Raw genomic sequence first — 15,871 nt, 5'->3', positions numbered from 1 at the left:
TTGGCGGTGTACTTTGAGACTGCTACTTTTTGTATTCCCAGAAATAGGATTAGTAAACCATTTTCCTTCAGGATATTTTGTCCTGCTTTCCAATATTAACTGTTCCTTTGTTTCAGTTTTGTTTTTTAGTTTTGATGGTATTTGAGGCTGTAATCCCTAACAACCTTTACATTTTGTTTTGGAGATAGTTTCAGAAATGTAGATTCACCATTCAATTGACTGTTCTGGGTTGCTGTCCTGCTTTGGGCCTTCTCTTTATTCATCTCCTCCACCCTGCTGTGGGAGCCAGATCCAGACCTGTGAACCCCGAAATGTGGCTTATGTCAAGAGGAACAAACCTCGGAGTTACTAAACCATGTTTAGCTATTAGTGAAGGGGGGCTGTTGAAAGTAATTTTTTGATGAAATTATATTTTGCTTATAGAAAATTGTGTGTGCAAATACAGTATTCATTTTAAACTCATTTAGTTTGTACATATAGAATTTAGATATTAGGGCCCAGCACAGTAGCATAGTGGTTAAAGTCCTTGCCTTGAACACACCGGATCCCATATGGGTGCTGCTTCTAATCCTGGCGGCACCACTTCCTATCCAGCTCCCTGCTTGTGGCCTGGGAAAGCAGTCAAGGACAGCCCAAAGCCTTGGGACCCTGTTCCCGTGTGGGAGACCCGGAAGAGTTCCTGGCTCCTAGCTTTGGATTGGCTCAGCTGCAGCGGTTGCGGCTGCTTGGGGAGTGAACCATTGGACCAAAGATCTTCCTCTCTGTTTCTGCTCCTCTGCATATCTGCCTTTCCAATAAAAATAAATAAATCTTTAAAAAAAATTTAGATATTAAAAGAATCCAGTATGAACCATATGGTTAACATCAGCTCAGATCTCTTCCCTCAGTAAATGTAATTTATTTATTAAAATTCTTGCAGCTCCTCTAGCTTATGAGCCATTTTCTACTCTTGCCATGATATATGAAGACCAAGGTGACATGGACAGATCACTGCAGTTTGAGTTGATTGCTGCACATTTAAATCCCAGCGACACAGAGGAATGGGTTAGATTGGCAGAAATGTCTCTGGAACGAGACAATATCAAGCAGGCTAGTTTTTGCTATACAAAAGGTAAGAAAATACTTTTCTTCGCTTATATGTTATATAATGGACTTTTTTGTTAATTGTGTTTGCTGCCCTGGGTTGATGTTAGGTAAAATATATCTGTTCTTTTTATTCTGTGACACCTGAGATTAGTATTTGAGATCTGTTGTGAGGGACTTTACAGCTAATAAGCTCCTGTGTGGACAGAAGTTGGTAGGTGACTGGTACTTTGTTACTCACTGAGATCAGTGTTGGTTCTCGGCTGTTCTTTGTGTTAACTTCAGACTAGCAGACTAGAGTAATGAAGATTAGAGATTTTTATGTAGTTTTAAATCAAACCAATGTGAGTTCCTTTGAAAATAGTTTTATTCCAGGAAAATTCCCTTGATTCAACTGGAAAATTAGAGTGCTTATTAAGTATTCTGACATTGTGACAGTTTACATTGAGGTACTAGGTGCCACCTTTTGTGATATGTAATTGGTACTGCTTTCTTTTCAGCTCTTAAATATGACCCTACTAATATCCGTTACCTGTGGGAGCGATCAAGTCTTTATGAACAGATGGGTGATCATAAAATGGCCATGGATGGCTATAGGCGTATTTTAAATCTTTTGTCTCCATCGGATGGAGAGCGTTTTATGCAATTGGCTAGAGATATGGCAAAGTAAGTTTCGACTCAACTACTTATAAATAGTCTTATTATTTGCTCTGTAAAATAAAAGCATATATTTGAAATAGACTATAGTTTTCATTGAGGTTCAAGAATACATTTGGCTTTTGTATGTTATATTCGGTCTAATAATACAAGTGGTTCCCCATCTGTTTCTACCTTCCCCCAATACTTTTCTGTTTTCCAGTAAGCTGTGATTATTTAGGAATTTTTGTATGTAAAGTTAAATTTCGAATGCTCAGGCTTTAAAAGACATGTTCTGGAAAGATGATTTTTTGCCTTTCTACAACTTAGTTGATTGTGTATGAAATGTTTGTGATCCAAAGTCTAATCTATCTGGACCAGTGCTAGAATAATCTCTTAAGAATGGAACTTTTCTCTTAGAGTTGGCATATGTTACTGTGCTGTGCACTACCATATTTGCTTTTCTGATATGCTACGCAGCAAAACAAAGTAGGAAAAATTGTCTGAACAGTGCCTCAGGGAGCTCTAAAAATTCTAGGAATATTTATTTAGTATTTCAGTTTAGGATTAACTATTTTGATCTGGCACATTAAGGTTCATTGTTTTAATTCCAGGACTTCTATTGGATTGATTCTTGCTGTGAAATTGCCCTCTATACTTCTAGGGATGGAATAGAGAGAAATGCTAGGAGTATTTTTAGGAAATATTGCTGAGGCAGAGCAACCCTACGGTGATGCCTGATAGTAGTATGATCTCTGAGGATCTTCCCAGTTGTGTGTCCTTAGTTAAACTTCTAGCTGTCCAAGTAGCCAGTAGGCTTTAACTTAATGGATTGTTAACTTGTTTTGTATATTAGTAAATTTGTTTTGTATATGTTATATATAACATTTTTTGTTGGGGCTGAGTAGTAATGACCACTTCTGCCATTGCTGTGGAAGTCTTTCTTGCATAGAATTCCATTACTATCGCTTCTGATTTGTGAAGCTTTCTCCCTCATTTTCCCGTTTGTAAGTATTTATTGAATGTGTCCTGTGCACTAGGTATGCTGTAAGGAGCTGAGAGATGTACTGTAGAGAATATAAGTCCTAGCTCTTGTGCAGTATACCTGATAGTATAGCAAACAGGGATTAACAACTAAATCTAAAGGGTATGTCAGATTTTGATAAGTGCTAATGAAGAATTAAAGCAGGGGAAGGGAATAGGAATTACATATATGGATTGTTTATTTTAGAATAGGGTGATGAGAATCACTGAATTTCTGGTGTTGTGGCCAAAGTGTTGAAGGGAACAGATAATTAGGGAAGAGTATTATAGGCAAAGTAAATTTCAAGTGTCAGGTATGTTCGGGAAATAGCACAGAAATTTAAGGACTAAGACAGCATTCCTGATAGATAATAGAAGGGTGTTGGCTTTTATTCTGAGTTTAGAAACAAAGGGTTTTGAGCTGAACAATGACATGAAATTTATGTTTTAAAGGCATCAATTTTGACTGTTGTTTTGACATTAGAACGAGGAGTGGGAAGATAAGATCAGTTGGGAAATTGTTAGAATACTTGGAAGGGAAAATACTAGGTAGCTAGAGACAGCAGGAGATGGTGGTAACAAATTACATGCTGTAATCTGAAGACTGAACTCTGAAGACTTTCTGTATTGGATACGAGGAGGGGATGTGCTTATGTGCACTTGCACGGACTGTGGGAGTAAGGGGAAGAGAGAAAGAGACAAGAGTTCCGAGGACTGAAACCTGAGAGGAGCTGCAGGGTTTACAAGTCTGGACAAAAGGAAGAAACAGAAGGGACAATCAAAGGCATAAAAAACAGAAATAAACTAAGAAAATTACGTCATAATTTTATTGAAGCACTTCAGTGAGGTGGGGTGGCATGGTCATCCAAGTAACATACAACAGTAAAACAAAGACTGAGAATTGGCATTGAAAACTAACACCATGGGGATCAGAAGTCTTAGCCGAGCAAAAAGGAGGCAATTGGTTTGATTAGTTTAACGGCGAGTGGCTTGGAGCTAAGCATTAGAGATAGGGTTGAGACAGGTAACAATTTGGGAGGGTCTTACAGCAGAACATGAGTGGCTTGATGAGGTAAGATTTCTTTAGATGGAGGAAAATTGTGATATATTTGTATTTAGGTGGGGATAACCCAAAGTTGAGGGACATAATGAAGAGTCTCAAGATAAAGCAAAATTTCTTGAGCAGTATCTGTAATTAGATTAGGAGAATGGGAAGTAGCTGGAGGTTGGTTTTGATTATACTGATTATTCCTCTTTGGTAAAGGGGAAAGCAGAGGAGGTTACTGTGAAGGGTGTGTGTGGAATGTTCAAAGCCTGGCTGCTGTTGCAGTTCAGCTCTCTGCTAATGTTTGTGGGAAAGCAGCAGCAGATGAGCCAAGTGCTTGGATTGTTGCTACCCATGTGGGAGTCCCAGATGGAGTGCCTTGCTTCTGGCTCCAGCCTGGCCTAGCTCTGGCCATTGTTGCCACTTGGGGAGGAAACCAGTATATGGCACATCACTATCTCTCAGTCACTTTGCCTTTCAAGTAAATAAAATGAGTCTTAAAAAATGGCATTACTGCACTGACATCACATTTTCTAGATGAAGTCTGATTACGTTTTTAAATTATTTCCCCCAGTTTTTAAATACTGAGATGGGTATTTGGCTTAGCAGTTCAATTGCTGCTTTGAATTCCCTCATCTTATGTCAGAGTGACTCATTCAAGATCTTGTTACTCAGTGTCTGATCTACACATATCTTGGGAGGCAGCAAGTGATGGCTCAAGTGCATGTGGAGCCCCAGTTCAGGTTCAGGCTCCTGGAGTTAGCCTGGGCCAGCTCACACTGTTACAGGTATTTGGGAAGCAAGCCAGCAATGGAAGATCTTTCTCTGCCCTGCAAATGAACTTAATAAGTGAAAAATTTAAGTGTGTTAATGTGTAACTGAAAATCATAGTTAAATGTTAAAGGATCTAGGCAAGGAAATGAATTTCATGACTGGATTTAAGCATGCATTTTGCCATTGCCTTTTTAGGAGTTACTATGAAGCTAATGATGTTACTTCGGCTATTAATGTAATTGAAGAAGCTTTCTCAAAACACCAGGGGCTTGTCTCCATGGAAGATGTTAACATAGCAGCTGAACTGTATATTTCTAACAAGCAGTATGACAAAGCATTAGAGGTAGGAATCTGTTTCTGTGTTCTTCAAATTCTTAAAAACTATTCCTCATTTTGTTTATTAGGTTATAGGAATGGGGATTTCTAGACTGCATAGTAACTCTATAGGAAATATAAAATGTAGTTTTTTCATATCAAGATTGCTGGTGTCTCTGGAGCCAAGTATGCCTTATTTCATGGTAAACAAAATAGTCAGACCAATTCCTATGACTCAGTTCTTAAATTCTCTGGGGGGAAATTAGGGTACTTTGTTAGAGAAAGAATTACCTTTAGTTAGTATTATTTTAATGATATTATTATAAAAAGATGTACCATTATTTTATGGCCCATTTTTTTTGTTGTAAGGATTATTTGAATTAACTGTATAAATTTTTTGCATTGTTAAAATATATAACTTATATTTCCTTATTCCCCCAATTCTTTCAGGTCATTACCGATTTTTCTGGAATTACGCTGGAAAAGAAAATTGCAGAAGATGGCACCTTGGAAGAGAATAAAGGTTGTAGTTTCCTTTGTGTCATATCATGTATATAAACCTCTGTCTCATGGCATTTTGAGTTGATAATGTTCTAACAAGTATTTCTGAGACATTTTTTTTCCCCCTCAAATTTCATACCTTTTTGTTATAACTGTTCATTTGAAAATAGCCTTTTAAAAATAGGAGACCTTTATCTCTCGTGTCCATTTTACCATGGCATTTCTCATTAATCCTGGATCTTCTTTATTCATTCTTTCAAGATGAAAATGCATTTCTGAGCTGTTTATCAAAAACTTTCATAACTGTATATCATTTTACCTTTTAATAAGGACTTAAAGTTCTGTCAAATTATTCAAGGTTAAGCTTTCACATAAAAAGAAACCAGTGAGATTACCTTATTGTTTACAACTCAAAAACATATATGATTATACTATACTGTTTGAAAACTCAAAATGTATAGAGACCTGGATAAAAATTCTTATCTGGAGTATGGCTTCTCAGGGTCTCTTTCAGCTCTGGCCTCTTTGTGCCAAACCCATTGCATGTTCAGCAAAAATCCTAACAGAGTCCCATCTAAGTTTGTAATGATTGGTCTTTAGGTGCTCAACAGTGTTCCTGTCCTTAGTAGAATTCCTATTTAATACCTTTCACTCCTACTTAGTAAGGATTTTGATGGTGTCAGGGTGGGAGAAGTGGGTTGGTACTGAGTACATCATAATAGCGCTCTCTTTGACCTACCATGATGCCTAGAAATTCCATCATTATGTAGTAACTGGGTAACTCAAAACCAAACATACGTACATAAAATTTAATTCATTTGAATTAAGCTGAGGTCCATTAATTTGTGCTACCTCATTAGAGAGCAAGGCCCAAGAAAGGCTGAAAGAAGCAGTTTCAAAGTGGAAAGTTCAAGGGACACCCACTTTGAAAAATGTTTCTCATATGGAATTTTGCAGAGTGTGTGGAGAATATACACAATTGGGCCAAGTGTACATTTTTTTGTCCTCAAATGTATACAATCCAGTTATAGCAGGGTTTGATACTTTCTGTAATGAAGTTGATGTTACAGGGAAATCTAGTAAGGCAGGTTACTAAGGTTGAGAGGCTGTTGACAGATGAAATTTAAGTGGACATCTATGGAGAGTAATCCAGACTGACTCCAGGTTGTGGGAACATTGCGTGGCATTGGCAGGCTCAGCGAGCATCTGTGTTTGCCTTGTGTCATCAGGGTGCTGTGAACGAGTAGACGGAGCAGTCGGGACTGTAGTGCTGTGGAAGTATGGATTTGGGTAACTGAAGGGCTCTCTAAGTTTTTTATGAGTATTTGTAAAACTTCATGGAAAATGGAATGAAGATAAGTTTGTTTTTGGTGTGAAATAATTGAAATCTCTGCATATGGAGGGTCTTCAAAAAGTTCATGGAAAATGCTTACTATAACCATTATGCATGGATTTAAAAATTTTTTTTTGCATGGAAAAGCCTTATTTCATAAATCTGTTTTTCTGTGAGCTTTTGGAGCTATGTTTTTGCTTTATTTGGATCTAGTCTAGGTTAGAGATTCAGCCTAGTTCTTAATTTGTAGCTGTAATTTCAGTTTTTTGTTTTTTTTTTCTCTGAAAAAAAATTGTTTTCATTTAAAATTATTGCTGTCCTTTGTTTCAGGAAGTATTAAGGAAATAGTTATGCTCAAGTGTTTAAGATTTATTTTTATTGCAAAGTTAGATAAGCAGAGAGGAGAGACAGAAATATTTTCCGTCCGATGATTCATTCCCCAAGTGAGCGCAACAGCCAGTACTACAGTACTGCGTCGATCCGAAGCCAGGAGCCAGGAGCTCTTTCAGGTCTCCCACGCAGATGCAGGATCCCAAGGCCTTGGGCCATCCTTGACTGCCCTCCCAGGCCACAAGCAGGGAGCTGGATGGGAAGTAGAGCTGCCGGGATTAGAATAGTGCCCATATGGGATTCTGGCACAGTCAAGGCGAGGACTTTAGCCACTACACCACCACACCAGGCCCTCAAGATTTAAATATAGCTGTAATCAGTCATTTTTCTTATATTTTACAGTGTGTCTTTAATGGTTCTGCTGAGATTATTTCAGGTCCTGTATAACTCCCTTGCTCTAAACAACATACATTTTCTTAACAGTGTCTGAGTTCGTCCTTGTAGGTTGCTCTAACGGTACTTTAGGCTGGGTAGTTTGTAAACAATGGAAATATACAGCTGCCAGTTCTTAGAGGCTGGGAAGGTTTAGATCAAGGTACCGGCCACCCTGGTGTGCGGCAAGGCAGGGCCCTCTTTGTTGACGGCCGCTTCCTGCCACTGCCTCACCTGAGGAAGGTGTACAGCCGACTTTCAGGCCTCTATCAAGGATGGAATCCCACTCAGGAGGGAGCTGCCCTCAAGACTAGTCCTCTCCAAAGACCCCTCTTTTTGAATGTATTTGTTATTTATATAACATAAACATATTTCATATTGTCACAATGTAGATTTAGGAGCATACTCATACTTCCCACCCTTCCCTCCTAGCCACAATTTCCATCTACTCTTTTCCTCCTTGTTAGTTTTTTTTACCTGATTTTTACAATGGCATTCTTTCATTTCACTTTATAATCGCAGGCTAAACAGTCCATTCAATAAAGATAACAGCACATAGCAGAACAGATAATAAAAACAAGCCCTACTATTCCTCAGGAGTATAGACAAAGCATAATCAAATTTTAGACTGTTAACCTCACTCATTTAGAGTATATTTTTTGTACTCTCTGTATTATCACAGATTAGGGAAAACTTTTATGAAATTTAACTTTTTGGGATTGGTTTATTTCACTATTTTTTAAAAAAAGATTTATTTAGTTTTATTACAAAGTCAGATACACAGAGAGGAAGATCTTCCATCTGATGGTTCACTCCCCAAGTGACTGCAATGGTGGGTGCTGCGCTGATCTGAAGCCAGGAACCAGGAGCTTCTCCCGGGTCTCCCATGCAGGTGCTGGGTCCCAAAGCTTTGGGCTGTCCTTGACTGCTTTTCCAGGACACAAGCAGGGAGTTGGATGGGAAGTGGAGCTGCCGGGATTAGAACCAGTGCCCACATGGGATCCCAGCACGTTCAAGGTGAGGACTTTAGCCGCTAGGCCACCACACCGGGGCCTGTTTCACTAATCATAGTTTCCAGTTGAATCCAGTTAATTATGGAAGACATGATTTCTTTTTTATACCTGAGTAGCATTATATAGTGTAGTATTTTCTTCTTTACCACTTATCAGGGTTGATTCCATGTCTTAGCTAATGTGAATGGAGCTGCTATTAACATGGGGGCATATGCTGATTTCATTTCATTTGGATAAATTCCTAGAAGTGCACAGAACCCTTTTAGTCATCATATTGGGCCCTGCAGCGTGGCCTAGCGGCTAAAGTCCTCACCTTGAACGCACTGGGATCGCATATGGGTGCTGGTTCTAATCCCGGCAGCTCCACCTCCCAACCAGCTGCCTGCTTGTGGCCTGGGAAAGCAGTCAAGAACGTCCCAAAGCCTTGAGACTCTGCACCCGTGTGGGAGACCTGGGAGAAGTTCCTGGCTCCTGGCTTTGGATCGGCATAGCAGCGGCTGTTGCAGTCATTTGGGGAGTGAATCATCGGATGGAAGATCTTTCTGTCTCTCCTCCTCTCTGTATATCTGACTTTGTCATAAAAATAAATCTTAAAAAAAAAAGTCATCATATTGAGGGTCAAGTTTCAAGTTAGGAATTATGTGGGGGTATACCAGTCGTATTTCTAGAAGGAAAACCAAGATTATAGAGTTTACATTTTAGAACCCATATAAAAATACAAGTAGAATTCCAGTTTCGTAAAGTAAGCTAACTGCATTTGGTGAGCCTTCATTGAGACGGGTGACCATGGTTTCCATTTACAGAAGAATGTGCTATTGGTGTGGTCTCTATGGGACTTGTGTAATATGAGTAAGTTTTCAAGGCAGTTAAATTCTTTCTTATGAAGCAGAACAATTATCTAAGGCGTATTTCCAGTAATAATTGCTATCTTGGAACTCAGTGATAAACATTTTCTTAATTGAATTTATTTTCCTTTGATTGGTAATTTTAAGTAGCACTACAATTTCTATATATGACAGGTTTTGTAAAACAGATGAAAGTAATTTCAAGAGCAACTTAAAATTTAACTATTTAAGATACACCTCCAAAGTCCTATGTTCGTTTTTCAGAAATACAGATACACTTATTTGGAATTTGCTAGATTAAAGAAGTAAAAAATGCTATAATTGTTGGTAATATTTCTTTAATCTCCAGAACTTCATAAATGGTTTTGTTATAATGAAGACTTGCAAAATAACACAATATTATCCCTTTTTTAGCCTCTTTGTAGTAAACACTTATAAAGAGGTTTTTGAATTCAAGAGGAAAAAGAGATTTTGTTTTTTAGTTCTCTCTAGATCTGATATCAGATTAAGTACAAAATGTATTAGGGAAATGCATAAATTGTACCTTATGGACAGACTAGAGACCTACTAAGAGTTGGCCATAATTCGAATGAATCATAGAATTTTTTGCTTTGAATGAAGTAAATGAAATAGGAACTACAGTATGTTACACATTGTAGGCTTACATGTACGAACTGCTTCTTTATCTGTTCCTCAGATGGTGAGAGTGTTATCTACACTATACCTGATAGTGTGCCAATAGACATCACAGTGAAGCTGATGGTCTGCCTTGTGCATCTCAATATCTTTGAACCACTTAATGTAAGTAGCATTAAGATCTGTACTTGAGATATATCAAATTCATAATCCATTTTCCTTAGTGAAAACATTTCTTGACCCTAGCTTTTCCCGTTTCCTAATAGGCGGGGAATGACAGGAAGCACTTAAATATGAATGTGTGAGAAATCTCAAAGTGTTTTGGAATTGTGATTATAACAATTTTTTTCTTACAATGAGAACAGCCTAGAGATCAGAATTTGAAATTTGGCTGTAAGGCAGTTGGCAGTAATTCACCATTTTTATCTTTATTTATTTGTTTGTTTGTTTTAACCAGCTTTGGGCCAAGTATTTTATTGAATGGAAAATAAGGCATCTGCTCCATTGACATTAGGAAAAAGTATTGAAAACCCACATCCTTAGCCTCATGGTTCTTTTGTTCTAATGGGAAATATATAAAATATATAGGACACTGATTAGTGGATAAGTACTCTAAGCAAGGGAAAAAATAGGCAGAATTGGGGGTGGAGAAATGTTGCAGTTTTCAACTGGTAGTCAGGAAAGGCCTCCCTGAAAAGAAGTTATTTGAATAATGACATAAACTGGAAGTTAAGCCTTGGGAATTCATAGGGCAGAGCTTTCCAGAAACATCACAGACGGATGCCCTGAGGCTCAGTATGCTTGCAGGAATTGTACAGCAGATTAGCGTCCTCTTACTGCAGTGCTTGCTTTTAACACAGAGTGGCTCAGCAGTTCATGAACTATGACTTCTATTAAATAGGGAAATACAACTGAAACAATACTTCTTCTTTTTTTTTGCTTCACATAACTGATAGATTAGGTTAAGAATAAAAAGGTGCCCCATACAGTGTGCACATTGGAAATGGTCTTTGACTTCAGGCTTTTATTTCGGGTCTAGCCGCTCCTGACAACCCTGGTGGAACAGAATCCTGAAGATATGGGAGACCTGTATCTAGATGTTGCTGAAGCCTTTCTGGACGTGGGTGAATACAATTCTGCCCTGCCTCTCCTCAGTGCACTAGTTTGCTCTGAAAGATACAATCTTGCCGTGGTTTGGCTTCGGCATGCAGGTAATCCTTTTCATTTTTCTATTTATTTAATCATATAATCATAAAATTTATTTTTCTAAGGTTGTAATAATTATTACATTAATATCTTAGTGCCAATAGTTCAGTTCAGTATAGTTTTGTTTTTGAGTCGGTTATATTTTGAATTATAGTTTTTCGAGTTGTCCTGCTGGGTTACTAAGTGGTTTCTCCTCTCGTTGATGATTGGAAGGAATAATTCATGTAATGTTCACGGAATGAAGCAGACTCGAGTTTCCAGTAATGTATTCTCAGATTTGGGTAAAATCTAACTCTTGAGAACCCAGCATGGAAGGACTCTGTCTTTCCTCCTGTATCTGTAATTCTTTCTTTTTTTTTTTTTTAAGATTTATTTTATTATTTTTTTATTGGAAAGGCGGATATACAGAGAGGAGAGACAGAGAGGAAGATCTTCTGTCCAATGATTCACTCCCCAAGTGAGCGCAAAGGCCGATGCTATGCCCATCCGAAGCCAGGAGCCTCTTCCAGGACTCCCACGCGGGTGCAGGGTCCCAAAGCTTTGGGCCGTCCTCAACTGCCTTCCCGGGCCACAGGCAGGGAGCTGGAAGGGAAGTGGGGCTGCCGGGATAGAACTGGCGCCCATATGGGATCCCGGGTGTGCAAGGCGAGGACCTTAACCACTTGTGCCACCGCGCCAGGGCCCCTGTAATTCTTTCAAATAAATAGATCTAAAAAAACACACAAATGTTACAGAAATTTAACAAAAATATTCTGATATTTCGTATTACTATAAAAGGTACACCAAAATTAAAAATTGAACAGTTATGGCTTAAAATAGTCCATATTATGGGCCTAGAGCGTTAGCCTAGCAGCTAAAGTTCTCACCTTGCATACGCTGGGATCCCATATGGACACACATTCTGATCCCAGTGGCCCTGCTTCCCATTGAGCTCCCTGCTTGTGGCCTGGGAGTACAGTCAAGGATGGCCAAGGACTTGGGACTTTGCACCCACAGGGGAGACCCAAAGGAGCCTCTGGGCTCCTGGCTTCAGATTGGTGCAGCTCCGGCCATTGTGTCCACTTGGGAAGTGAATCAACGAACAGAAGATCTTCCTCTCTGTCTCTTCTCCTCTCTGTACATCTGACTTTACAATAAAAATTAAAAAAAATTTTAAAATAAATAAATGACTAAAATATTCCATAACAGCAGAATTTTTTAAAATATTCATTTATTTTTATGGGAAAAGAAGATTTATAGAAAGGAGAAATAGATCTTCTATCCAGTAGTTTATGCCCAAATGCCCACAACAATCACCCATGAACAGTGTAAAGCCAGGAGGGTCTTCCAGTACTTCACAAAGGGGCAGGGTTCCAAGGCTTTGGGCCATCCTCCGCTGTTCTTCCAGGCCACAGGCAGGGAGCTGGATGGAAAGTGGGGCATCCAGATAGAAACCAGTGCCCATATGGCATGGCAGCTCTTGGAGGTAGAAGATTAGTCAATGGAGCCATCGCATCAGCCCCAGCAAAGTTGTAATTACTTTAAATATTATAAGGAGGCAGAATGTTCTCTGTAACTAAAGCAGCATTGGTTGACATTTCAGTATAGTTTGATCACTTAACATCACTGACAAGAACTAGAAAGAGGACTTATATAGGTGAGTGGCATGAATACAAATTTAACATTGTTAAATGTTATATTTGTGGGATTTGAATTTTAAAGGCATGAGTTTTTAATTGCCTTTTTTTCTTTTTAATTTATTTTATTGGTAAGGCCAGTTTGCAGAGAGAAGGAGAGACAAAGATTTTCCATGTGCTGGTTCACTCCAAATGGCTGCAGTGGCCAAAGCTGAGGTGATCTGAAGGCAGGAGCCTGGAGCCTCTTCCAGGTCCTGCACATGGGTGCAGGGTCCCAAAGCTTTGGGGCATTTTTCATCACTTTCCCAGGCCATAAGCAGGGAGCTGGATTGGAAGCAAAGCAGCTGGACATGAACTGGTGCCCATACTACAGTGCCAGTGCTTGGAGATGGAGGATTACCATCAATTTTTCTTTATAATTGTTGTCTTACTAGAATATAAGCTGTTTAGGAACAGAGCTTTTACTCTCGGGAGTAATTTTCCCTGTGTGTTGAATAAGGTAGGTGTCAATAACAATACACACCTAGCAGTCCTGTTAGGTTGCCATCATTCCAGGCCTCAGAGAAGCTAAATGGCCAAACCTCCGCTGGCCATGGGTATTGGAGTTGGAGACCAGGTTGAGTCAGTTGGGCTGAGTCAGAAGCCATTGCAAGCTGCTCTTATTTTTCAAAAGAAAATGTGGCCCCTTTAATTGTCCTGCTGATGCTGTGAAATTGAAACTGCTCCAGTGTCATTAACAGTAAATTTCAAATTTATTTGAGAAACAAAATTCTCATCTGCTGGCTCATTCTAATGGTGCAAGGGAGGCCAGGAGCTGGGAACCCAATGTAGGTCTCCCCTATAGGTGCCTAGGATTCAGTTACTTGAACTATTGCAACTGTCTTCCAGTGTCTGCACCAGCAGGAAGTGGTGTCAGATGCTGGGGCCAGGTATTGCATCCAGATGCTCTGATGTGGGATGTGGCATTATAACCCATGTCAACCACTAGGCTAACAGCCCACCTTGGAGATATTTTCAAAATCCTTTTTAATTATCATGATTATGATAAATGCTGTTTCAATTTTGAGTCTGTATAACTAGAGATGAGTGGAAGATAAAACCTCCCTGTTGTCTAAAATTTATAAATTTGAGTTCAGTGTATAAGAAAGATCATTAGAGAAATTTAGTACTTGGAGGATAACAAAGTATCCTTAGGGATTAAAAAATATTAGAGGGCCCGGTGGCGTGGCCTAGCGGTTAAAGTCCTCGCTTTGAACACACCGGGATTCTATATGGGCACCAGTCCTAATCCTGGCAGCTCCACTTCCCATCCAGCTCCATGCTTGTGGCCTGGGAAAGCAGTCGAGGATGGCCCAATGCTTTGGGACCCTGCATCCGTGTAGGAGACCCGGAAGAGGTTCCAGGTTCCTGACTTCAGATTGGCACAGCACCGGCTGTTGTGCTCACTTGGGGAGTGAATCATCGGATGGAAGATCTTCCTCTCTGTCTCTCCTCTGTGTATATCTGACTTTGTAATAAAAATAAATAAATCTTTAAAAAAAAAAAAGAAAAAATATTACGAATGGTAAATCCATTCACATTAGTATTCTTCCTTTATCATCAAAATTGAACCTAAAAATCTTGGGAGAAATTTAAGAAAATGGTTTGAAGCAGAATGTCAATATGTAACCCTAGTGGAAAAGCAAATCTAATGGGTGCTGGTGCAGGTTGAGTTACCACCTGTAGTGCTGGCATCCATCTGGGTACTAGTTTGTGTTGCAGCTGTCCATTTCTGATCCAGCTTCCTGCTAATGTAGCTGGGAAAGCAAAGGAAGATGTTCGTGCTTGGGCTCTTATATCCACATGGCAGACCTGGATGAAGCTCCTGGCTTCAGCTTGACCCAGCCCGGGCAGTCATTTGAATAGCACACCAACAGGTTAGGGCCCAGCGTGGTGGCCTAGTGGCTAAAGTCCTCACCTTGAACGCACCGGGATCCCATATGGGTGCTGGTTCTAATCCCGGCAGTTCCACTTCCCATCCAGCTGCCTGCTTGTGGCCTGGGAAGGCAGTTGAGGACGGCCCAAAGCCTTGGGACTCTGCACCCGTGTGGGAGTCCTGGAGGAGATTTCTGGCTCCTGGCTTTGGATCGGCACAACACCAGCCGTTGTGCTCACTTGGGGAGTGAATCATTGGACGGAAGATCTTTCTCTCCGTCTCTCCTCCTCTCTGTATATCTGACTTTCCAATAAAAATAAATCTTTAAAAAAAGATTTCTTTCTTTCTGTGTCTCCTAACTCTGCATTTTTTTTTCTTAAGATTTATTTATTTTAAAATGGAAAGTCGGATATACAGAGGAGGGACAGAGAGGAAGATCTTCCATCGGATGATTCACTCCTCAGGCAGCTGCAACAGCTGGAGATGACCCAATCCGAAGCCAGGAGCCAAGAGCGCTCTTCCAGGTCTCCCATGCAGGTGCAGGGTCCCAAGGCCTTGGGCCGTCCTCGACTGCTTTCCCAGGCCACAGGCAGGGAGCTAGATGGGAAGTGGGGCCACAGGGATTAGAACCAGCACCCATATGGGATCCCGGTGTGTTCAAGGCAAGGACTTTAACCACTGTGCTATTGTGCCAGACCCTAACTCTGAATTTCAAATAAATAAAAATGAATATCTCCCCTTCCCCACCCCTCCAAAAAAAAGGCTATGCAAAGGGTCCCGAGTAATATAACGGGTATTAGTGTGGAGAGAAGAAAATCTTTTTTTTTTTAAGATTTATTTTTATTATTTTTTTATTGGAAAGGCGGATATACAGAGAGGAGAGACAGAGAGGAAGATCTTCTGTCCGATGATTCACTCCCCAAGTGAGTGCAATCGGCCGATGCTATGCCGGTCCGAAGCCAGGAGCCTCTTCCAGGACTCCCACGCGGGTGCAGGGTCCCAAAGCTTTGGGCCGTCCTCGACTGCTTTCCCGGGCCACAGGCAGGGAGCTGGAAGGGAAGTGGGGCTGCCGGGATAGAACTGGCGCCCATATGGGACCCTGGGCGTGCAAGGTGAGGACTTTAACCACCTGCACCTCGCGCCAGGCCCGAGAGAAGAAAATCTTAAC

General features: G+C 40.2%; 1 protein-coding gene across 2 annotated transcripts in view; it reads left to right on the top strand.

Annotated features, from left to right (window-relative positions):
• GTF3C3 (general transcription factor IIIC subunit 3) overlaps positions 1-15,871 on the top strand; it is a 47,675-nt gene that overhangs the window by 15,307 nt on the left and 16,497 nt on the right. For both annotated transcript variants that reach the window (XM_040971913.1, XM_040971914.1), the window contains exons 5-10: positions 920-1,111; positions 1,584-1,749; positions 4,757-4,904; positions 5,327-5,399; positions 10,028-10,131; positions 11,006-11,177. In XM_040971913.1, coding sequence (XP_040827847.1) covers positions 920-1,111; positions 1,584-1,749; positions 4,757-4,904; positions 5,327-5,399; positions 10,028-10,131; positions 11,006-11,177 — 855 coding nt within the window. The remainder of the gene's footprint in view (positions 1-919; positions 1,112-1,583; positions 1,750-4,756; positions 4,905-5,326; positions 5,400-10,027; positions 10,132-11,005; positions 11,178-15,871) is intronic.

The sequence above is a fragment of the Ochotona curzoniae genome, unplaced genomic scaffold (genome assembly GCF_017591425.1).
Source record: "Ochotona curzoniae isolate NIBS_2020 unplaced genomic scaffold, NIBS_Ocur_1.0 contig_2210, whole genome shotgun sequence".
Lineage (NCBI taxonomy): Eukaryota > Metazoa > Chordata > Mammalia > Lagomorpha > Ochotonidae > Ochotona > Ochotona curzoniae.
This window is presented reverse-complemented; position numbering and strand designations above follow the sequence as displayed.